This window comes from Danio rerio, chromosome 14, assembly GCF_052040795.2.
Source record: "Danio rerio strain M-AB ecotype USA chromosome 14, GRCz13ab, whole genome shotgun sequence".
Taxonomy (NCBI): domain Eukaryota; kingdom Metazoa; phylum Chordata; class Actinopteri; order Cypriniformes; family Danionidae; genus Danio; species Danio rerio.
Genome location: NC_141034.1, coordinates 28,978,745 through 29,005,375, shown reverse-complemented (window position 1 = coordinate 29,005,375; position 26,631 = coordinate 28,978,745). Strand labels below are relative to the sequence as shown.

The following is a 26,631-nucleotide window of genomic DNA, read 5'->3' as shown; positions in this document are numbered from 1 at the left end:
TTAACCATATCCGGCCCGAGTCTGTGTGTAGAGTCCGGGCCGCTTCTGGCAAGGACTCGGCTTGTTTAACTGATGACAACCGATTAAATTCTTATTTTATCTAGTAATTTGTTAGCTCTACGTTTAATGAAAATTGGAAAACATATCCATGGTACGACAGTAACAAAATAATAAGAAAGTTTTTGTGTGGATGGTTAGACGCAAACAAAACAATATTATTTATAAATGGATTATACTTATCATCATGGCACAGATGCTAGAATCCGCCTTCATGCATGCACAACATCGTAAATTGTATGGCAAGTGTAAACGCATGAATTGGATATGGGTCACAATTAAAACAACGTGTAAACAGACAGGCAGACAAATCAGATTTAGGCAACAAATCGGAATTGGGCATCAAGACCTGACTGTGTAAACGGGGGCTAATTCTTCACATATTAAGTATGATTATTGTATAAGTGTGTATTTTAGAGTACATCATCCTGCACAACCCTTCCAAATATGGTCAAATTGTGCTTTTCATTCTAGTGTTAATTCCTCTGGTTATAAAAAAAACCCATAAAACTCTTTCTGGAAAATTACTTATGCCATAGATATCAGATAGCATTTAGGATTTTGAAACAATGCCCTCAATGGCACCTTTAAAACAACCATACTTTTGTACTAATAGCCAGTTATACAGTATATAAGTACTTTGATACAAGAGTAGTATTTTATATTGTGAGAAGTGCTTAAAAGACAGCTGCATTGCGCACTGATGCCACACAACACCATGCAAACTGAACCTCAGAACATGCTCTGAACATGACGGTGTTGTTGTGGAGTTGGCTTTGGTTACTTTCATAAGGTTGGTGACATATGTGCTTATTCTAAATGAAATCATAGTGAGCTGTAAATTAAAGTAGAGCCTGTTACGCTCTTGTTGTTACAATGTAAATATAACAATTGTGGGCCAAAAACTAAAGTGATACTTGGTACCCCCTTTGTTTCTTTGTTGTGACTGGGTAAATACGCCTTGCAGACCTCAAATTAAAGTGGTTCTGTAAATTTGGTTTATATAGGCCTACTGTGTAGTTACTGCATTTCTGTATCGTAGCAGCTAATTTAAATTCCAAAATAATGCATCTGTCTACTTAGTCCAGATCTGGAGGATATACAGTAGGTACATCCAGATAATCGCTGACTTGCACAGTCAGGGTTTTCCCTAGCTGTGACCTGTAGAACAGGAAGATGGTTCTGTCCCGTCCTGCCTTTGCTGAGCTGTAGATTGCTGGACCGCTGAAGCGGGCATCCATTATTCAGCTCGTAGGGATGGGCAGCTCCATCTCCTGGGATTAAGAACTCAGCTCTGATGAGCACATCACGCTCTCCGCTGACACACACACACATACACACCAGGGAGCCAGGAGGCAGGGACACAGAAAACACACCTCCTCCGCGCGAGTGCATCAATTCTGGAGTGAAAGCCTGGATATCTGGATCTAAACCTTGGCCATATCTTAAAGGCTGTTTCCTTTGTGTTATTGAATACATATAATTTAATATGTAAACTAATTCATGGATGCAAGACCACATATTGCTCAACATCCCAGGGTGCAGTGCATAAAATGTACCCTATGGTATATATTAGCTAAATATGTGCAATAGAAAATAAATTGTCTGTAATGGTATGATTGGACCTTCATGTGAAGCAAAAGTGTCCTTACTAGTTACATATGCAGGTTTTCAATCATTTAGTGTCATTTGAACCTGCAAACTGCAAGTGTCATTTGTTTTTTACAAGTTAGAGTACGAAAGTAAAGAACTTTCACTGCTTCTGTTTAATAGCAACTTTAGGTCTTAATCAAATTTTATGGTTTTCAAATGTTAACCAATTTCAGAACCATGGGAGACCACAGACATTAGGCCGATTTCATTTTTTTTAAACAATCCACTGAATGCACACATACAATTCAAGCAGACGGTAAGACAACACACCTGCCGTTTGTAGTAATGATTTCACAGTGGCAGTTCCACAGAAAAGAGATCTTACAGAAACTAACATGATCAAATGTGCTTTAGACTAAAAATAAATATGGAAGACATAAGTTGTGCCTTATTGTTTGCAGTGAACACAAAAAAAGGAATATGGGTGAAATCTGTTGCTACAGAGACATGTATGATATTTATGATTTGGAATCAGAGAGGAATTTTAATGACCCTACATGATTCACCAATAAGGATTTTTCAAATATTTCAAAAAGATATAAGGAAATCATTAAGGGATGCAAATTGCCCAAATCTGCCACCATTTGTTCACCCCTATTTCATTCTAAACTTTTACAACAGGCTATGTTCTATGAAAAATGGAGGTGATTTTGGCTTATATAATATGGATAAAGGGTCACGGTTTTTTGGGTCACACTTCATTAATTCAGTAATAATAAATCATTAACTTTGACTTTTGCCTCAATACAAAGCTTAATGTTTAATTGTGAGAATTGTAACTTAAACTGAAGCGTTACATACATATATATTGCAACTGGAGGACAATCTAATGTACTAGGCTAGAGAATCATTCAAATACCAGCTCTAAAGTGACGTTTGTGAAGTAGCAACTGTTTCAGGCGTAAGAAAGTAGTTCCTCTTACAAAAGGCTTTTGAGACTCTTTGTGTTTGATGTTTTTCATACATACGTGATTATGCAGTCGAACTGTTGTATAAACGCAGTATCATACTCGTGGCAGTGCGATATGGCTGTATGTCATCACTGGTGGGACACTAAGGCACGTTGAACGCCTCCCACCAGTGCCGATACAGACTTATCGCACTACTATACAATTCAATTCAATTCAGCTTTATTTGTATACCGCATTTTACAATGTAGACTGTGTCAAAGCAGCTTCACATACTACGAGTGTGATATTAAGGCTGCACGATATTGGAAATATCTAATGCGATATTTAAAATTTCTGCTATACAGTTTTAAAAGATAGTTTGAATATCACTATTTTATGTTTTTCTACACTCATTTCTTTAGTTGTTTAAACTGCTTGTTTAAAATCAGCTGAATCAACACAATTCTTGATATTTCCTTTGGACAACTTAATCGTTTTATGTTCAATCCACATACATTTGTTAAAAGTGTTAAGTTAAGTTAACTTAATCGATTTGTGTTTGGACAACATGAATTGTGTGGAAACCTGCATTTTTTACAATGTATGGAGTCCAACAGTATTCAGGAAGTAAAACTGAATCATCACAATACAAAAAAATGATCTTTTCTTTCTTTGCTTTGTCTGGTTTATAAGATCAAGTAAAATATTGTTTTGTTTTCAACTTTTCCTTTAAAGTTTTTTTCCTAAAACAATAAATTTTTCTTAAAACAGAACAAACAATCTGCCTATCTGCAATCTAACATCTATCTGCCTGTATTTATATATCTAAAATTTCTAAGTATGTTGTTGTATAAATTACATATAAATACAGTGATTAAATACATTTTCTGTAGCTCCTGATCAACTATAATTCAGACTCAAGATTGCATATTTTGCTACGTGATTATTGCGGATGCCCACATTGCGATATCTCAGTGATAAGCTGGAATGATATATTGTGCAGCCCTAATATAGTATTGTAATTTTATTATTAATGTTAATTTTAATATTATTGTTTACAGTTTATATACAGTAAAAATAGCTAGAAAAACACTAATTATTCCACTTTAAAAATACCTATAAACTAAAGCGTAGCATTATGCATGATGATCTCCAATATCTCCAATGTCCTGACAACACAATCCATTAACTTTTAAACTATTTGGCAAGTAAGAAGAGATTGTGTAAAGTCAGTAATTATTGTAAAATAACCCCCTCAGACTGACACTGATGTCCTGTGGTTCTGTCTGGATTTTTTGCCTTTACTTGAGTCCTGTATGAGGGGGTGGTTTTGAGCATCATATTACTTCCAAGAAGATATTGAGGAAATATTTTTTTCCACCATTATAATGTCAACATTGTACCACCTTCAATATAGTTTAATGAAGGTTTGGAGTGTAAGCAATCGATTGAGTTACGTGACATTATCAAACGGTTTCAGTTGCGCAATCAATAGTGAAAGCATGAGTCACAAATGCAGCACTAACTTTAGCCCAGAGACAGGTTAAACCTGTAGTGTATTCAACAGCATGGTCGATCAGAAGAGCCATCTGGTAGATTAGAGCCCAGCCTACAGGTGCTACAGGAAGATATTTCTATTCATGGCATCTCCACATCACTCATCACACACACACTTACACACAGATGTGGAGAGGGCTTTCAGAAATCCCAGACAGCAGCATATGTTATACGCCCAAGTTAAATTTAGATTGCTAGTTTGTCATTGTACAGAATGACAAACAGATATGCTTTTTGCCAAATCTAAAATATCTATTGTTATGTTCGGAAAAAAATGCTAGCATTTTATTTACTGCATAGCAAATTATTTAAATACATGTAAGCCAAAAGTGGTAGTATGTGCAGATGACGTTATGACAGTTTCCATGGTGTTATTTGTTATCATTCACCTAATGGGTATATTGTGGTCACATGATCTTGTTGAATCCACAGTAGTCTGTTTAATTTATAGTTTGCTTTTATTTGCAGTGTAATTATATGGAAAATATATACACTACCTGACAAAAAAACTTTGCAACAAATAATAAATGGAGTTTTAGTTGATTATTTGGAAAAGTGGCAGAAGGTAGATTGTTCAGATGAACCAACGGTTGAACTGCATCATAAATACTGCAGAAGACCTATTCAAACCTACATGAACCTAAGATTCTCAGAGAAATCAGTCAAGTTTGGTGAGGGAAAAAAAATCATGGTTTGGGGCTACAATCAGTATGGGGGCGTTTGAGAGATCTGCAGAGTGGATGGGAACATCAACAGCCTGAGGTATCAAGTCATTTGTGCTGCCCATTACATTACAAACCACAGGAGAGGACAAATTCTTTAGCAGGATGTCGCTCCTTCTAATACTTCAGCCTACACATCAAAATTCCTGAAAGCAAAGAAGGTCAAGGTGCTCCAGGATTGGCCAGTGCAGCCACCAGACATGAACATTACTGAGCATGTCTGGAGTAAAATGAAGGAGGAGGCATCGAAGATGAAGCCAAAGAATCTTGATGAACTTTGGGAGTCCTGCAAGAATGCTTTCTTTGCCATGCCAGATGACTTTAATAACAAGTTATTTGAGTCATCGCAGAGATGGATGTCGTTCACAATATTAATTCTTTTTCCACTGCACCATGGCTTTATATTCTATACTGTACATTATTTCTGTTAAGTGACAAGTCTTTTGTCTAAGCAAAGTCAGACCTTACTCTCGTTATTAAATAATTTAAAAATCAAGGGATAATCATATTTTATTTTGATAAAATAAGCGTAATCCAGTAGCATTTGCTTTTCATATAAGCCACTTTTGATACCAAATGATCATTTAGAAGTCAAGTTATTATTTTTTGTTCCTAAAACTTGGATAGGTGACAAGACTTTTGACAGAAAATGTACATTTTGGAAGTTTTTTTTTTTTAACAAGGTCTACTAAGTATACTAACAGAATACTTTTTGATGCACAAAAATGATCTTGGACTTTTGTACAATTACAACTGAACCACTGAAGTCACATGGACTTTTATTGTGTCAGGACAATTGCTGTCTATGGAGGGTCAGAGAGCTCTTGGATTTCATCTAAAATTACGTCTCTGGGGATGAGTATAGCTCAAGGGGAGTGTAATTAATAAAAGATCTTTCATTTTAGGTGAACTAGCCCTTTATTGCTTTGGTCAGACCCTTTTGAAAAGAACCATGAGGGTTTTCAACATTGATAAAACAATTTCTTGAGCACTAAATCAGAATATTAGTATGACTTCTTAAGAATCAAGTGACATTGAAGACTGGAGGATTGGCTACATTTCATAATGTATATAAAACACTTACAGTAAAACTATTGGTAACACTTTACAATAAGGTTCATTAGTTAATGCATTTTCTAACATGAACTAATCATGAACAACACATGTACAGCATTTATTAATCCCAATTGAACATTTACTAATGCATTATTAACATCCAAGCTCATGCTTCTTAACACTGGTTAATGCACCGTGAGTTAACATGAACTCACAATGAACAACTGTATTTTCATTAACTAATGTTAACTTACATGAACAAATACTGTAGTAAATGTATTGTTCATTGTTTGTTCATCTTAGTAAATGCATTAATTAACATTAACTAATGAACCTTATTGTAAAGTGTGATCAATCTATTTTACAATTAATTAAGACTGATTTATTGAAAATAGATACTATTTTAACACAAACATCTTCTAAATAAAAATTGTTTCAACAATAGTAGTGTAATATATTGCATGTGTATGCTAATAATATGAGCAAAGTCCATTAACTGTAAGAAAATTTTATGAATCCACAAGACGTCTAAAAGTGTTTTTACCTATGTCTCCGAAAGTGTCTACTTTGTACAAAATACACCCTCTGAAAATATAATAATTCTAGTGCTGTATAGTCTACAAGTATAAAATAGTAATACAAAAACTATGAATATATGTGTAGACAACATATGTGTCCATAGAGGGCAATGTCTTAATTAGTAATTTCCAAAAATATGTTTATAGTCATGGGACAAAATGATTATTGATAAAGATTTCATCATCTTTTTTCCACCATGTCAATGTTTCACTGGACTGTTTGAAACTGTGGATGGAAAAATCTCATCCGGCACTCTGTCAGACATGACTGCCGTCCGTCATGATGTAATCAAATTATGCTTAAGACTCTAACCGGAGGCTTTATAAGAGGGCTGGGTTTGCCATTGACAGAGCAAACCTGCGTGCATCTGCAGCAGGCAGTATGAGAAAAAAACAGAACAAAGAGAGACATATAAAGCAGTTTCTTTGCAAACCATAATCTCAGGCAAATCCCAGCAGGATACATAGGTCAAGCAACTGCTGGCACCGAGATGACCCCGTCTCAGATTATGAAAACTCACCACTGACCTGCCCCTCTGAATCCATATTGACAGCAATAACAGTAAACCAAAGCAGAGTGCCGCTTGATGTCGTTTCGCACTGATAAAATGACTTTTCCCCCCTCAAGTTCCTGCTTTCCACAAAAAAAGGAATAATTTCAGAGTTCTGCTCACGGATATCAACTCTGATATTTCATTTCTTTGGCCATTTAATATCAAGGAGCTGAAAAAAAAAGTAGACTGGTTAATTTAAATCTCTATTCGCCACAGGCAGGAAGTCGAGGACACCTTGACCTTCAGATATGACGCGCTCAGCAACTGTGTGGAGCGTTTTATTATTGCCACTATGGAAAAGCATTATCTGCTTGTTGTGATTTGCAGGCAGATTAATACAGATGAGACATATAAAAAGGGGGTTTATTTATTTGCTTTGCTGCAACGGAAGACAGAGCAGCACACAAGTCCCCCTAGTGGTCGCGTTTCACATTGGTAGACCATAAATACAGCTCCAGACAGCAATGGTAGCAATCATTCACTTGATGGAGGATGAGAATGTCGCCTGAGGGGATTTGCAGATCCTGCTTTGGCTCAAAGGCCGAGCAGATATTACACAAACTGCCTATTTTAATATACTACTATTATGTATTCAAGCACAATGAAATTCACATTTTCCGTCTGCTTGTGAAAGACGAGTGCTTTATAGGGAAAGTTAATTTTCCTTCTGAGCTTCTTGGGATTAGCTTATGTTTTAATCAACACCGGTTTAAACCGTGTTTTTGTTCCCAGTTATCACTGCAGATTATTTACACTGAAAACAGAGTGTTGTTGAGGGCTGTGTTTACACATAAATCATGTTCCAGTAGGGGCAAAACAATAAGTCCTCTGCTTGCAGGATGCTACACGTTTGTGCAAAGGGGACGATTTAAAAAAATAAATAAATCAGTAAATGCCAAGATTAGACTCCGAAATCCCTTCATCTGCAGTAAAGATTATGTTGGCGAATTGAAACAGGTGTTTCCCGGCAAGTGTGATTATGGTGCGATGAGCCAGAGGTGACCCCATTGGTGTTCAAGCATAAACGGAGAGACTTAAAAGAGCTTCGTTGCAGTTATCGCATGCAGAAGCATGTAATCTCTATGGGCTGCTGGCTGCATGGAGCTCTGCCCTCATGCTTGTGGCCAATGACATTTTTATGGCAGTTGCATTCCCGGATTGTCAGCGCTATTGAGTGCTTGACCTTCAGCTCTGGAGCAACCTTGACCATGAGGCAGCGGGGCAGCTGGTACACCGAGTGTGAAAATGAAAGGTTACTTAATGAGACGGACAGAAGACAGAAACCAGACCTACAGGGGTGAAATGAGATGATAAAATGCTTTAACAAACTCGTGAAATGAGGAAGCTGTTCTTGGAATGAAGAATGATTGGTGGTGCTTGCTAAGGCACGCTTCCCTTTAACCATTGCTCATACTTAAGTTTGAATGTCATCATGTAACTCGTTCTGCTCTGTTTGTGCTGCGGACATGGATGATACCTCAAATCATACAGTGTTCATGCTGTGGGCGTTTAAAAAAAGGGGAAGAAAAACACTTTCAATGACAAGGAACACAGGTGACACCCAAGCAACCACTTATCAACCACCTAGAACTTCTCAGCATTCACCAGTACACAGTAATGCTCAAGCAACCAAAAACCACTAATAAATACCAAATCACATGCCTACTAGAAACACCACTGCAATGCAGCAGCAACATTGCAATCAGGGAAAACCTTTTGCAATCACAGATCACGTTTGCAACACTTTGGCAACCACAGAACAGCACATTTTGAATATTTTAGAAATCTTAAACGCACAAACACGCCCTTTAGCAAGCACATATGAAATAAAATAGGCACTAAGTGGATGCACAATATTTACCAATCCAATCTAAAAATCCATAGTGAACATACAGAAACACCTCAAAACCAGTAAAAGAACATATAAACCTTTTAGCAAACACATGTAAATGTCCCAATAACCACTTAGAATGACCATTGCAATTTCCTAGCAACCAGTAAGTTAACGGAAAAAAAAATCAATGTTACAATTGCACAGAAACAATCTAAAAAAGCTCTAATATAAAGGTGCTAGGTATTTACTACAGTATTTTTGAAACGCCACAGGATTGCTCTAGAAACCACTAGTAACCACATGGCATCACATTAAATCCACCATACTGTGTTAACAACCCCAAAAACTGTTTATTAACCATCAGAATGTATCACTAACCACCTAGAATCCCCCTAGCACCTAGCTCACAGCATATTAGCAAATCACAATGACAATTTCCTGAACATAGCAACTCAAGAAACCTTTTGCAACTATAGATCATATTTGCAACACATCCATCCTACATAGCAAATTATCTCTGGCCCAGCTCTGGCCCATTCAATCAGCTCTTGCTTGGCCCACATGCTGCAGTAAATTATGGTAAATGACTGGACCAAGTCTGGCTTCCAGACAAGGGCCAAACATGGATCATATCTGGGCCAAATCTAAGCCAAGTTAATAACCTCTAACTCAGCCTGAACTGAGCTAGATATGTTGATGTGTCACGACTGCAATGAAATTGATAAATCCATGAATCATTGCACTTTAGGCACACTATGGGCGGGCTTTTTCTCGAAGTGACCTGGTTGGTAGATTTTTTTTCTTTATTTTAGTAATAAAAATATATATGCTTTTTCAATACTTACAACACCATATAGCCATAATTCTATATAGCTTTAAAATTGCACAAAAACAACCCAATAAAAGCTCTAATATGAAGGTGCTAGGTATTTGCTACAATATTGTAAACCCATAGAATCGCCCTAGAGACCATTAGCAACCACATGGCATCACATTAAGTCCACCATACTGTGCTAATATCCAAAACAACCCCCGCAACCAAAGAAACTGTTTATTAACCATCAAAGTGCATAACTAACCACTCACAAACCCCCTGGTAAACATATAAATGTCTTAATAACCTCCTAGAATGACCATCAAAATACCCTAGCAACTATAGCAAGTAAACTGCTCACAATCAACCTTACAATTGCACAGAAACAATCCGAAAAAGCTTTAATATGAAGGTATTTAAAGGGAAAGGGTATTTACAGTATTCCAATTCCCCAGAATTGCTCTAGAAACCACTAGCAACCACATGGCATCACCTTTAAACCACCATACTGTGGTAATATCCAGAACAACCCTCACAACCACAAAAACAGTTTATTAACCACCAGAGTGCATCACTAACCACTTAGAAACCCCCTAGCAACCAACTTAGAGCATATTAGCAAACCACAATGTGCATTTGAATTTCCCTTAAACATCCTGTGGCAGTGCTGTGGTGGCACGCATCATCTATATTTTCTTCAGAAATTATGAAGAAAATGAAAAAAATAAAATAAAATAAATGAAGTTTAGATTTACAATGCAAAGCAGATGCTTTAGGACTGGCAGGTTTACTGGTGCATAAAGAGAGCTGTAAAATGAGTGTGTTGCGAGCAGCTCCATGGAGTTTCCATGGCAGACAGTGAAGTGTTTACACTCTGCTCTTTGTTAATCTCTTGTACAGTTCCGCAGAACATTCACAAAGTTCCTTCGAGCAAGTTCTCAAAACATGGCCATGTGTGTATCTACACAAAACCCACAGTCTACCAACAACAGCGGAACCCAGATGACGTAGGTTCATTTCTCCCAGCAGGCCCATTAAAGTTGAGGATGGGAAAGCACAGGGATAAAGAGACGGTATTTGGAGGACAGGAGGTTAGCGCATGATCTCTATGTTTCAATACAAACAAACCGTGAGACGAGAATGGAGCAGGGTAAAAACATGGGATGAGTACAGAAGCGTTCCCTCCCCTTTCCCATCTCACATCTCCAGCCTGGACGCCTTTCCAGCAACCCCCCTTCAGGAAGGTGAACGACAGGGCTATTTTCCTCACACTTGTATGCAAAGATTGTGTGTGTCGGTTTTCTAAGAATATTGTCTGTTGCTGGTATTCAAATAACCAATGAAAACAACACTGAAGGGAAAAGCATGAAAACAACTTAAATAAGAAGAACATTAACAACTGCAGTTCTGCCGTTTTTTTCTTGTTGCAGTTGATTGCTGATGCTTTTATATATATGGCATGGTATTCACAATATCACAACAGGCCAGGAGGGTTTGGGTCGTTCGGAAGACCCACCCCTCACTGACAAAGGACCAGAATTTGTCCTAAATATGGGTTGATAAACAATATTATATCAAATTGTGATAAAATTTTTGATTTTTGTCAGTAACAATGATAAGCTCTGGACTTTTTTTACTCTACAATGATCCAAGAGCAAATTACAGAGCAGAAATGTGCAACGTTGATATTGATGAACCGAATTTTTGGCCACCAAAAATCAATGGGTTTAAAATAAATGTTATGACATTTAATGAACCCTCTTATTTTTGTGGCCTCAGTTGTTGTCGGTGTACACTTTTAAATCTGGAAGCATTAACATCTTATATTGAAATATATATTGTTATCGTTAAATATGGAAAATAATTATCAAGATTGCATTTTTGCCATATCGCCCAGCCCTAATTTGTCCCTTTCATGAGTTAATTTGTCCTATTCTGACAGTTATGCCACCACAAACTGTAAAATTAACCCATCGAAAGAGGCTTTAAGACTGAGTGGAATTCTGGTGTGACTTCAGTTAATCAGTTTTGGCCAATGCAAACAATTATTTTTCAAGAGTCTAACATCCAGCTGTGCAAGAAAAAATCTGACATAAGAGAGGTCTTCTTTCACTACTGTATTGTTTTTAAATAGAGAAATAGAAAAAAACATTTTGACATGTAACTTTTATTCTAAACCTTAGACCTTATTCTTGAAAGAAAAAATGACCAATAAAATAGTGTGAGGCACCAAAAGCAGCCCATATTAAAATCTCTTTGAATACTATTTTTGGTGTTGTTGTTATCCATACATTTTCAATTTTCAAAATTCTGAAGCCCTAAATTGTTAATTATTATTTATTTATTTTATTATTCAAATTACAAAACTCTGAAGGAGGAATGTTGAATGTGCTAGCCAGTTTGTTATTTGCCTAATAAATTGTTATTGTCTACAGTATTTTTTTTAAACTTTTTCTTTACTGATATATGATGTAATACATTAGTATTTTAAAACTAAACATTTGTCAATATTTCTTTATTCTAAATGGTTAACTATTTTTGGTACATTAAAAAGTGTGGTTATGATGGCCATCCGACAAGCTAATTCAGCAAACATGTTAATGCTTAAAATGTCTTCTAAATTCAGCATTTAAAGCTCATAATTAAATAGAAAATAAGGCGAATAGCTGCAAAAAGGTCCACCAGACTGACTACAGGCCTGCACAATGTTTACTTTAACAGGTATAATGGATGATAAAGGATAATAAAGTACACTGAAGTACAACAAAGTCCCATTAGTAAATTTCAGTTGATGCATTAAAGTCAATAGTGAAAAAAAAAAAAAACATGGCCAAGAGAGCTTAAGGATGCTGCAAGAAAACGCATGCAATTTAAGCTCTCTCTGCCACCGTACATACAAATGTTAAAGTTAATAAAAAAGATACAACTGTATATTATATTAGTTAATTACTTCATTTAATAAAAGAATTACAGCTTTTTAAGAAATTCTCTTTTGTATTGTAGTTGTCATTACATTGACTTTAGTTAAATTAGCTGATGTTAACAAATCGAGCCTTACTGTACTGATTAATGAACAAAAACCTGTAAATAGTCATGAAAATGTTAATCTTTGAAAATAGATGTCCTTAATCACTAATAATCTTACATGCAAAAAGTTAAAAAATAAACAATTATTCACTGTATTTTGCCAATATTGTTATGATCATCATCACGATATATTGAATAATTGAATATCAACATACAGTTGAAGTCAGAATTATTAGCCCCCCTGAATTATTAGCCCCTCTGTTTATTTTTTCAACAATTTATGTTTATTTGAGAAGAACACATTTCTAAACATAATAGTTTTAATAACTCATTTCTTATAACTAATTTATTTTATCTTTGCCGTGATGACAGTAAATAATATTTGACTAGATATTTTTTAAGACACTTCTAGCTTAAAGTGACATTTAAAGACTTAATTAGGTTAAGTAGGTTTACTAGGCAGGTTAGGGTAATTAGGCAAGTTATTGTATAACGATAGTTTTATAGACTATAAATATAAAATATAGCTTAAAGGGGTTAATAATTTTAACCTTAAATTTTATTTTATTTTTTAATTAAAACTGCTTTTATTCTAGCCAAAATGAAACAAATAAGACATTCTCTAGAAGAAAAATCTTTCATCAGACATACTGTGAACATTTCCTCGCTCTTTTAAACATCATTTGGGAAATATTTAATAAAGAAAAAAATGATACCTGATTCAATTCAGTAAGTAATCATTTAAAAATGCATGCGCGCACACACACACACACAAACACACACACAAAACAATTTAAATCTTAAATCCACACAGTACCAGAAAATCTGCTTAGTTGCTAAGGAAATGTAGGCCAAAAGTCTTCCGATCATGTAGAGGGTAGAGTTCCAGGGGGTCCACCTTGGGTGGAATGGCATTCCTTAGGATCTTCCTCTGACGAAATTATGTTCTAAGGGGCCCACATGGTTTAAACTGACTAGTTGTGTAACAAAATAATAATAATAACAAAAGTAATAAAATAAAATAGTTAGATCTAGGTATACTGCCCACTTTAAACCAAACGCATAGGGATAAAGCTTTACGATTTCCTTTATTTGATTAAATTAGATGGAGATTGTGTTTGAGAACACTGTACAGAATCTCTCTAATAATAGCTACAGTGTAATAAATTTACTTCCAACTATTAGCTGAGAAATGTAGCTTTTAAGTATCAAATATATGGTAATAATAGAACTCAGGGAAGTATGATGCATGATGCTCGAATGTCTGTGTGCGTGCTATGTACTCGGCACACTTGTATGCATGACCAAAATAAGACCTGCATTGGGTAATTAAGTTCAGACCTCTCCTTCACTCTTTTACATTGGCCATCTGTCCCAGGGAATGGGATAAAAACTGAAAGCGTAACTTCTAACCATGAGCTTTAATGTGAAATTGTGACAATCAGAAAGATTTATTTGGGAAGTGACCTAAATTTGAAAAGAATGTAAAATCAAAAAAGGTAAAATTATTAATATAGATTTTTTTAAAGATAAATATGACCTTTTATTTGACATAAACAATGAATCACCCTTATTTTTTTTATTAATTGATATTTAATAAACGATTCTACATGCAGGGTGAGCACCAAAGCAAAGCCAATGTGTCTCATGATAGCCTGGCTGAACATCTATCTACATTATGCATAGCCAGGAATGCACATATGAAGCCTGCCCTGTGATTGGCCAGTTTGTCGTAATTGAATTTGCCATTTTGTAGAATGTAATAAATTAATATTTAACAGTGCAAAGTTACAAGCGTGATTCCATTAAATCACAATAATTTCTATCAAATATTAAATGAACATAAAAGTATAGTAAATCGCCCAAACAAACAATAGTAACACTAGAATAATGGTCCATTTGTTAATGTTAGTTGATGTATTTACTAACATTAAATATGAATAATCTTGTACAGCATTTATCAATCATAGTTCAACATTTACTAATGCATGATTAAAATCCAAAGTTGTGCTTGTTGGCATTATTTAATGCACAGTGAGTTACATGAACTAATATGAACTAATGTTATTTATCTTAAACTAACATTACCAGCGATTCAATTCAATTCCCCTTTATTTGTATATCGCTTTTACAATGTAGATCGTGTCAAAGCAGATTCACATGAATAAATACCATAACAAATGTATAACTATCTGTTTAATAATGTTAGTAAATATATCAACTAACAGGCCATTATTTTAAAAAGTTTACCCAAACAATAAATCTTCAGAGCTTTGAAACAAATAATCATTTACATTTGTAAAGTATATATAATTGTTTCATAGACATATTTTAAAGAGCGTTTGGTCTGAGAAACATTCCAACTTTCTGACAAACGTCTTTAAAAGGTCTGCTATGTGAACGTTTTAATAGATAAACATCTTAAACACATATTTTAAACATTTACAGTATTTCATGCCTGAAAGGAGAAATCTAAAAGACATGCTCTCTGTGATGTACATGTGCTATCAGGGATCATCTCTTTCGAGTAGGCTTCTTATTTTGGATGTGTAATTCTGCTGCTGTACTACTTTTCCCATGCTGTTACGATCACATGACCTACTAGCATCAGTTACATCACTTCACCTTCATTCATAAATTATCTCCCTTGGCCTTGGGATAGTAGAGTGACCATCGACTGTGCATCTCAGAATCTCAACAAACATGTAGCTTTATTCGGTGCATGGTTGTGAATATTCTTAATGCTAAACATGTCTATTTTAGGAATAAATTCATGTAAATACATACACTACTGAAAGGACCTGATTTAAATAAAAAATTAATTGTACAGCGTAGAACTTTGAATAATAGTGATAAACTAAAATGTGTGCAGCTTTATAAGGGAATCCTGACAGCAGAAGTACACCACGGACACTTTTATTTGATGTTTGAACTTACATTTGGATGTTACGTCAGTTAGATGTCTCCTTTTGACATTTAATAGATGTTTAGAATGTCTTTAAGATGTTTTAAATTAAAAATATTAAAAAGCAGACATTTTAAAGACATTAATCAGACCGTTTGCTGAAAGTAGGGCGAGTCCAAATTAGAGTGACTGAGAGGAAAATACTAACTCGCATTAATCAGATCTGCTTATCCACCTTATTTTGATGAGGCTTCCAGATTTCCAGTCTCACCAAAGTCCCTTTAAGGTAAGTTATTTCACTCGGCGGCCATCTTTGAAATGGTTCTTTTGGGCAGTATGCTCGAACATTCTGTTTGAAAGTGGAAACATCAAATTTTACAAAACTGCTTGCCTAACTTACGATAAAATTTCATTTTAGGAGTCACCAATAACAATAAACAACAACTGTCTGTTTAGTATCATTTTTAAATGTTCGAATCACACAAAATCTGCGAAAACTCACATCTGGTCCGAGCCATTCCCAAAGAGAATTGTCAGTCTAGAGCGATCAATGCGTGGCTCTTGTACTAGAAAACGCGGTTTCATTCGCCAAATTGGCTGTTAGTCTTTTCCCCATTCAAACCACTGGAATACTGTTTCCAGGTTCAGGCCGAATGGAGAAAATATTAGTTTATGACCACTTTTTAGTGATAACAGTCTCTGAACTTGCTGCATCACAAATATTTTAACAGTTTATAAAATGAATCACTTTCTGGACATCAGGATATTAGATGTGTATACATAAAACATATAAAGTATTACAGCGCTTTGTTAACATTTATTATCACCATTTGTTGAGTCCTCCTATACAGTCTGACAGAGCAGTTAGACTCGGAAGCCGATTCGCATGACGTCACACTTAACAAGCGGATACAAGTATTGTGTTTAGTCTTTGGTCTTATTCACTTTCATTTACTTTTAGCCATTCAAACAGCTAGTTATGCTTATTGATGCTGCCCACAGTTTTAAATCATAATATTTTGATTTTACTGTTTTGTCATGCAAGCAGATTGACCATTTTCCGCCATTTCTTTTATTCCTATAGGCATTAACCCACAGTGGCAAATCAATAAGAAGTCTAGCACGCTCACAGAAAACAGCTTTCTTCCACATTGCACAACAAGGTGGATACTAAATGAGTTAAGCGTGTTGAGTTATATTCAATCCATTTTTAAGACATGAAGATGTTTTCATTAGGAAAAAAAATCATTGAAAATTCCTTGCAAGCATCTAAAATGCATCGACCCAATGAAATGGATATAATGGATTTCTTTTCAGTGATACTTCATATGTCCTTATGATGATCAGAGAAAGGACAGGCTTCAATATGACATGACAACACAAGAATGGCTAAAATGATGACATAAAATATAAAAGGGTCAAGCATTCACCTGAGTGGGCGAGTGGATGGAACACTTCATTCCTCCTGCCATTACGATCTCCATTTGTTGCTATAGCTTCCTTTATGGCTATAATCTGCATGCCATATGTGTTATCAGATAGATAGTAGAGGGTCTCTATACAAACTGCATTATCATGCTGCACTGATAGTGCCTGCAAAGCTGAGTGGTTCCTCAATCAATGCTATTGGCCTCGAAGATACATTGAGGCTCACCAAAGGTTCTTAAACTTGACAGGCTAAAAATATGACACAATATAAAGGTTTTATGATCATTACGGTTGTTCGCTATTAGAAAACAACCTTGAGTGGATTTTAACAATTCCTAATGTTTGTAATGAAGATGCTAGAATGAAGCCTGGCATTATTGAATGTGCAAATTGTTAAAAAAAAAAAAAAAAACATTAAATGCTGATGTGTGTTATTAAACGTTATGACAAAAAAACATGCATCAGAAAAACAAAAACTTTAAATTCAGAATTAACTTTCATAATTCAAATGTCAAATGATTAGCGTTCAAGACCACTGAAACTATTATTTGTTTCATTCATACTGGAAGCTGGAGAGCATCCTTGCACATAAGCTTCACATTTATGTTACTGAAGAAAAGATGTCAGCTAACCCTGTAGTAGGATAAAGATTATAAGATTGGACAAAAATGGATAAAACATGAGGACATTAAACAAAAGCTTGGGGCAGTATGGGAGTTATTTGTGTTGTTTAAACTATCCTGGATATTTTATGTAACACACTGGTCTTACTGCAACCAACCTGCAGTGAGGTGGGATCAAACCAGTGATTCTGTGCATGGGAGTCGGTTGCTTTAACAAGGAGGCTAAAGACCATTGCCTCTAGCATCTGTCGCTAGAGCACCTTTTGAGGTCGGATAAGTGATGTTTACCTGCATAGCACTTTGCTAGCGGGCCTCCGTTACACTCACTCCCCTAAACCTCACTCGCATCCCAGACAAACCCCCACGTCTAACCCACCCTTCCTACTGCACCCAACCTGTGCTGAGCTGGGATCGGCCAACGATTCTGTGCATGGAAGTCGGTTGCTCTAACAAGGTGGCTAATGTCCATGGCCTCTTGTGTCTGTCGCTAGAGCACCTTAGAGGTCAGAAAAGTGAGGTTTACCTGCATAGCACTTCTCAAGCTGGCCTTCGTTACACTCACCTCCCTAAACTCCACTTCCATCCCGGACGAGCCCCCACATGTAATCCACAGGTCCTATTGCACCCAACCTGCACTGTGCTGGTTGTATAAAGTATATTTATATTGCAATGCTAATTCCACTAGCCTTTACCACTGTATTGAATACAATAAAATTAGCACAATTTCTTCTTCATATTGTGATAATAAACATGCCTGAACACAAAAAAATCTTTTTTTTAACACTTGAGATTGGAGTAAAAGACTAACACGCAAAAGACTAACACGCAAAAGTATCACACATGAAATAACAATATTTTTATATATTTATAGTTGCTATTTTTTTCCTTGGGGGAGAGGGGGGGTAAATTATTGCAAATGACAAGATATCGCCCATCCCTAGAATGACGAAGAGGCTACTTTAACCCTTAAAGACCGAGACAGCCGCCCGCGGTTAAAAATAAGTATTGCTCTTAAATGTTCAATAACTTTTGATCCGCTGATCCGATTCATACAATTCAAAGATTGGCATAAAGAAGAGAATCTCAGCTTTCCAGTGCTGTATCACATAACATTCGCGGACTTTCAGAGGCTCCGGAATCAGTGCGGTTACGTCATCAAAATTTGACAACGCTGATTTGACAAAGAAACGCTCGTCACTGTGTCTCCGGACAAACCAGACATCATACATTGATGCATTGTCCCTCCTCCATGCCCAGATTGGTTCAAACTCGCTATATCACAACCAATAAGCATAGGTTTCGCTTTTGTTTGTGGATCAACAAGCTTTTTGAACAACACGGAATGAGAGATAGGCATACATTTATGCGCGGCTAAATAAAACGCAAAAAAACATGTTTTGCATGAAATAATTTTCATACTAAGTACTTTTGCATGCACAGCAGCACAGAAACATGACAAAACAGTGACACAGCAAAGACGAACTGCTGCTTTTGCTGTTTTCAAAAGACGCAAATGAAGGTGCAGCTGTTTGTCTGCATTGCAGACAACCATATCCAAATCCATATCCACAGACAACCATATCCATGCTGGCACATAAAACCTAAGGATGTTCCATATTGAATCTAGTTTCGTTATGTAACTATTTATGGTATAGTAAATATTTATATCTATTTTTTTACTGAGGATTTGCACCATGTTTATTTGGACTTTATTTGGACTTTGACACATTATTTATTATTTTCTTATTTTTTTATTTGTTCATTGTAAGTGGTGTTGTTTATAGTAACTGAAAATATATTATTTGGAAAAAGTCAAATTTGCTTCACTGTTCTATTATTTTGTAACATTTTTTTTTCTGTTTAGTTCATTCCCAGAACTTTTGGGCAAATACATTGTCAGTAAATAAATGCATTTTTTTCCCCCATAGAAAAACGCCTTGGAATAACATTGAAATAAATTGCTATAACTTGCTCAGGGAATTGTGGATGTAGACAAAATTTATTTTGGAAGTATAAAACATCATAGCATGTATTTCTAAAGAAAGAAAAACAAACTTCATAAGGTTTTGTTTGAAATAACTGGAAAATGCCACTTTTTTTAAAAATCGTTTCTGGAAAATTCTGGAATATTTTCTGTCTTTTCATATGTTTTTGGACCAAAAAATATTTTAGACTGGACCTTTAAATGATACAGATTGAAACTTCAGGTTCTCCTGTTTAAAATGATATATGACACTTGAGGCTGACTGCTAAAATAAAAATAAAACTGCTTTTTAAAAAAATAATAATATAGGCCCATTAGGTGCCCACAAAATACCTCTAGGTCTTTAAGGGTTAAGTGTGAAATGCTGCATGTAGATATATGTTCCAGATCAAAGCATTCAAGTTGAATGCATATGACCTTCACAATGTATAAATAAGTGGCAGCTTGTGCGTTGAGGATCGGATAGCAGCGATAAAGTAGATGATCGAATTTCCAAAGGGCACATGTGCCACAACTAGAGCACTTGTGAACATGACCCCATAGACATACATGTACACAAACCCTTTCCCACACTTTACTCCAATGCTCAAAGTTCTCCTCCCCCCTGTTGATGCCTGACATCATTGACATTCTAGGCCAGCAGTGTTTACAAGAGCTTGAACAGGATGAGCAAAGGGAGGTGGAGAGATCTGAGAGAGACAAGAACCTATAGAGTATGGTTAGGTCTGAATAAAAACAGAGGCAGAATGAAGCAGCAATAAACCGGGTTCTCTTACCTGGAACTCACACTTACAAAAAAGAAATTTTTAGGATTTATGGAAGTGAAAGATCAACAGTTTATGTAGGTCAACATGTAAACAGTTAACAGCAGCCCTAAAAATACACATTCATCTCTATATGCCAATATGATGTCCATTATACTTGGTCGTTTTATAACGCGACAAGATTTATAATTGAGAAATGCCAAGACTTTCCATGTCGTAACCTATAAATACGCATGTTCGTCTGGGCAAGAAATCTCAAACCTCAACCTTTGAACTTAATAAGCTTAGAGTTCAGTTCTATAAACAGCTGCGTGATCTGTTGAGTCTACATTCCCTCTTCACACCGATAGGCTTGGAGGTCACCGAAGGAGGTTTCTGAAAGTCACCGCCGCATTTTTGGAGTGGGAACGCACGAAACTTGCAGCTCACATGCAAACTTGTAGCATAAAATGCGAGCTATCTTGGGTCCCCCATAATGAGGGGCTCCTGCTGGGCCTCGAGTTCAAGCCAAGATCAGCTTCAGGTGAGGTTCAAGCTGGCTGTGCTAAAGATCAGCAGACTGCCATAACACAATCACGACACCCAGACCAAAAAGTTACTAAATACAGTCATGGTATTAAGCTGGACAAGGCCAGTCTATTTCTACACATTAACTTACATGACCTGCTTGATATTAGCCTGCAGGATGCTTTGCGGCAAGGATTCCTTGTTGTGTCTATGTATACAGTTGAGGTTACAATTATTAACCCTCCTGAGTAATTAACCCCGGTATATTTTTCCCCAATTTCTGTTTGAGGGAAAGAATTTTTTTTAACACATTTCTAAACATAATAGTTTTAACAATTTAACTTTTATCTTTGCCATGATGACAGTACTTAATATTTTACTAGATTTTTTCAAGATACTATTATTCAGCTTTAAGTGAAAATTAAAGCTTAACTAGATTAATTAGGGTAATAGGCAGGTTAGGGTAAATAATAAAATTAATAAAAAGACAATAAAATAAAATAAAAAATAAATACTAATAAATTTTTTTTTAAAACTGCTTTTACTCTAGCCGAAATAAAACAAATACAGGGTTTCAGCAGGTTTCACAAAGTTAAACGTAAGACGTTTTAGGACATTTTAAAGAACATTGTGATTGAAAGTTTAGACTTATACAGAGCTAAATGCTAAGGATTTTTTTGGGGGGAAATATCCCAGTAAGAAAATATTTTCACTTGACCTATCAAAAAAATATACAAATTTAATACATTTAATAAAACCATAATAATTTGGTTTGAATATTATTTTTATTCATTTTCAAGTATATCCACTCCCAAATCCTATAACCCTTACCAAGATTAGCACAAAACATAGCTTCCAATTACTTCAGTCCACAATAATAATAATAATAATTTAATATTAAAAAAATACATCTGGTCAGTATCCTCAGCAGTAAATAAATGGAGCACTTTTAAGCAAATGTTACTATATGGAAAGTAATTAAATGCTTTTTTTTTGATAAAAAGATACAAGTTTTATTGAGATTGGGATTGTTGGTGATTGTTTGATTGTTAATGGCCAGATTGAGCAGCTATGAACAAAGGACAATTAAGACCTGTTAAAAAAAAGATTTAAGACCTACAACACAATATTTCAGTAGATTTAAGACTTTTTAAGGTCTAAATTTAGGTTTTGAGATTTTAAACATTTAAAGACTTTTTAGGACCCTGTGGATACCATGAAATAAGGAAAATAATTAAATTACTATGAAAATTTCCTTGCTCAATTAGTTGAAAAAGAAAAAAAGCAGGGCTATAATAATTTTGACTTCAACTTTTCAACTTCAACAAAGTCACTTGCCGTTATATTGCCATATATAACAATTGTAATATACATTTAACAAATAATATGACATTTTATTATGCAGTTTTCTATAGTTGGGGTTCCCAAACATTTCAGCCCATGATCCTCAAAATCAAAATGCCAGTGACTCAAGACCCCCAATATCCTCTGAGGTGATTATAAATATATAAACCTTGCACACAATGGTGCACACATATCAATAGGCCCAAGTTTATTCATCATATACTTTTGAAGAACCCCAATTGCGCAGAATATCCTCCATGCTCATTTGTGGCCTTTATTTATTTTTTATGTATGTGAGTGCCGTAAAGGTGTCAGAAAGTTTAACCGGTGCCATAAAATCAATGTGTGGTGTCTTTAATATAACGTAATCACCCCAGGGGTCGCAAAGTAATTGAAGAGCAGACGGCTTTTCATTCACATGTTGTTGTTTTTAATGTAAAACTAGATTAATAAAATCAATTAGATTTTTGGATTTCACCAAGCGATCTCACCCATTTTGTTTTAAAGCCGTTTAGACATTTTGAACAATGAAGGTGATAAAATTGTAACAATATAATATTGTGTTATTAAAATATTCATTTAGGAATGTATACCACATATTTATAAATATATCTTATATGTCTTTATTAAATATTCTCACGGAGGCATAAATTAATTATTTTTCTATTAATTAGTAAAGCCTAAAACCATCTAATTGTAAAAATTTTACTACTTAAAATAAATTAATGTTATTTGAAAAAAAGCCAAAAAAACTGGTTAGCTTGCTGAAATAAATGTAAACATTAAACATGCAAAAAAAAAACACACATCATATTTTACACACCATATATTTATGCATTCAAAAATAAATATGCACCTGGAGCATTAAATGTCGCAAGTTTTACTTATGTACAGATATTCATTCTTAGAAAGCGAGTAACCAATATTCATTCAATTTCTTTTCGGCTTAGTCCCTTTATTAATCAGGAATCGCCACAGTGGTATGAACAATCTACTTTTCCAGCATATGTTTTACACAGCAAATGCCCTTCCAGCCGCAACCCAACACTGAGAAACACCCATACACTCTTGCAGTCACATAAATACATTATGGCCAATTTAGCTTATTAAATTCCCCTATACCGCATGTCTTTGGACTTATGGGGGAAACCGGAGCACCCGGAGGAAACCCACACGAACACGTGAAGAACATGCAAACTCCACACAGAAACACCAACTGACCCAGCTGGGGCTCGAACCAGCGACCTTCTTTCTGTGAGGCGATCGTGCAATTTAATATGAATTCAGTTCAATACCACCAAGACATTAACTCACAGAAATGAGGTTTACAGTAGACTTCCTGCATAACCCCCTGCTGCACAGCTTATCCTCCTTATACACACTCAAACAGACTAGATCTAACGCAGAAAGCCAGTATGCGACGATAGCTTTGCTTGTCCTTCAACTAGGAAATGTTTCAAACAATGTAATGTTGTGATAGCTAAATAATACATCTAATTACCACAGCATTTCCCCATGGCTCTTGTCCTGAGACAGCCAGCAGGGCCAGGACGCGATTTGATGTAATCTGAGAGACGCCACTTCCCTCCATCTGCAGTAACCAAAATCTCCGAAAGAGGGAGCCACAGAGGGATCCTGCCGACAAGAGAGCTATTTTTAGACCTTTGAATAGAGAAATGTATTTATAGAGCTTTGAGTTCTGTCGCATAGAGAGAGGAAGCGCTAGCTGTAGGGGTTCAGTGCATCAAAGCCGCGCTGACAAGCAGCTTTTAACGGAAACAGGAGCGATTGACAGGCGGCGCTCTTTCGGACGGAGAACCGCAGCATCTCTGCTCTGCCTGCAGCATGACAAAACACAGCCATCATCATCAGCCCCGCCGTGACATTTGCACACTCTCGGAGGAATAGATGCACTTGGGCTAAAAGCAGCCTCGAATCCAATGCATATCTCCGAAATAAACCTCCGCATGCAGGCAGCAGACAGAAATACTCCCTCAAACACGTCAGGGGTTTAATCTGCTGCTGCGTAAATAGAGCATTCAGAGGTCAATCAGAGAACTTCAGCCAAAGCTGCTTGCTGCTTTCCATGAATAACAACAGTATCTCATTTACACTTCTATAAACATGAAGATGGATAAAAGGTACGACGGTTCAATTTAATAAGAGATTGGACATTTAAATTAAATAAATATCTTTTCAAAGTGATACGTGCATGCTATATTTGGTTGGCTGTACACAAGCCGGAGGGGAAATGCCTCCCAATGGATCCCTGTTAAGGCAGTTATGAGGATCAAATGAATAATATATGATTCTGTTTGGAGGATTAAATCCAACACTGTAAGGTAACGTCTTTCACAGAGGGCGTTGGTGCCTCTTGTGGACAGCAGACGCAACTGCACGCACGTGAGTTTTTGACAGACACTGCAGTAAGTCATCTGCACTAGCTCTGTCTGGAATATTTCAATGTGGGTCGAGTCCTTCATCGCAGAGGTTACGAGGTCACCAACTGCAGAACAGTGGAGTTGGCAAAACTGAATGTGCACGTGAGCAATAACAATAGCTTAAAATTCAATGCGATTACAGTGTCTTCAATATCCACCATATGCAGCAGCTCTGAAAGAGTATTTGGACACTTAAAACACTATTTAAAGTGTGTGGATGACAAATTAAAATGCATGAATGCCATTACATAGCTGATTATTTATGTGTTAGATACAAACAAGCTGTGTATTTTTATTAGGCGTGAACTGCTAATGGTGGACAACTAGAAAGTTCCACAATTATTTTTAGTCATCATCAAATATAGATTCTCTTTTATTCCAGTAAGTAATAAAATAAAATTTGATATAAAAATAACATGTCATATCATTTAAAGAAGCTATATGTAAGAATGTATGCATTCATCAATTTTTATTGCAAAATTTGAACACGTTAAGGAATCATCATAAAAGTGATTGTCTAAAATCCTTTAGAGTGTTTATTTATATAAAGTGCTGGAGAATAGTTTGCAAATTCTTTTTTCTATTTGAATAAAATAACATTTCTGGGTGCATATAGAGCACAGGTCTCAAACTTGATTCCTGGACAGGCCGCGGCTCTGCACAGTTTTGCTCCAACCCTAATTAAACAGTTAATCCAACTAATCAAGGTGTTCAAGACTGTTAGAGACTAAGCAGGTGTGAGTTGGAGGTGGTTGGAGCTAAACTACGCAGAGTTGTGGCCCTCGAGGAATTGAGTTTGAGACCATTGATATAGAGGCTTAAATTGCATTTTCTCCCTTGTACAGCTGGCTGTAGTTCACTTTAAGGCCATCGGTGTCGCTAATAACAAAGCTTTAGTGGCCAACTGGATATAGTAAAGCAGTGTTTCTCAACCACGTTCACCAGCTCTGCACATTTTCCATAGATGTGTCCTAGATCACATACTTATGCACTATTCTACGCCATTTTGTAGTATACATAGTGTAAGTAGTGCATTCACACTGAAAACTCTGAAAAGAGTTTAATTGCAGTGTAGTTCATTTCAACATTTCATTTTAATGGTTGAAAAAGTTCATTGTCCGGGTAGGACAACCTAACCATTAAAATGAAATGTGTAATGTTGGCCACTTCTCGCACTCAACAGTCGCAGCTTTGCTAATGTAGCGGAAGCGGCGGAGCTTTCGGGCACTGATGTTGGATTACTTTATTTATTGTGGATTGTGAACGCAGTATTCTCCTACGAGAGTGATTATACCACCTTCCGATGGTGAATGCGGTTTGACAACAGTCATAATCATCTGGGAAATGATTTGAATTTCCGCTTAGTAAAAAACCCATTAGTGTTCCATTTGGGATGACATTACATATATTTTTACTATGCTGTTAAGTGTTAAATTGCCCAAGTAAATAGTGTGTTATTTGGGACGCAGCACTTGTCTCTTTAAACAAACACACCTGATTCAGATCACCAGCTCATTAGCAGAGACTGAAAGATCTATAAAGGGTGTGCCAGACAAAGGGAACATCTAAAACATGCAGTGTTGGTGGTCCTGCATAAACATGGTTGAGAAACACTATAGTGAAGCAGTTTAAAAAAATAAAATAAAATCGAAATTAATTGTTTCAGTAATCATTGGCAAAATAAAAGTCTGACACCTACCAGCCAAACAGAAAAAAAATGTATAGTTTAAAATGGCAGCAAATCAAAAATTTTGAAAAAAATGTCAATATACCTTTAACTACCCCACAAAGAATTATTTTTTGACTCCTAATGTTGCTAGTTAACACACTTAATGCATTTCTTTCAACACATTACATCATTTCTAAAATATCAACCTCCACCAAATGGTTGAT

At 35.8% G+C, this 26,631-nt stretch overlaps 1 protein-coding gene across 5 annotated transcripts in view; it reads right to left on the bottom strand.

Moving 5' to 3' along the window:
- arhgef37 (Rho guanine nucleotide exchange factor 37) overlaps positions 1 to 26,631 on the bottom strand; it is an 87,893-nt gene that overhangs the window by 13,230 nt on the left and 48,032 nt on the right. The window contains exon 14 of one of the 5 annotated variants that reach the window (XM_087281501.1): positions 23,109 to 23,932. The exons of the other annotated variants lie outside the window; for them this stretch is intronic. Coding sequence (XP_087137627.1) covers positions 23,778 to 23,932 — 155 coding nt within the window. The 3' untranslated portion in view covers positions 23,109 to 23,777. Of the gene's footprint in view, positions 1 to 23,108; positions 23,933 to 26,631 lie in introns of those variants that run through there. 5 annotated transcript variants of the gene reach the window in all.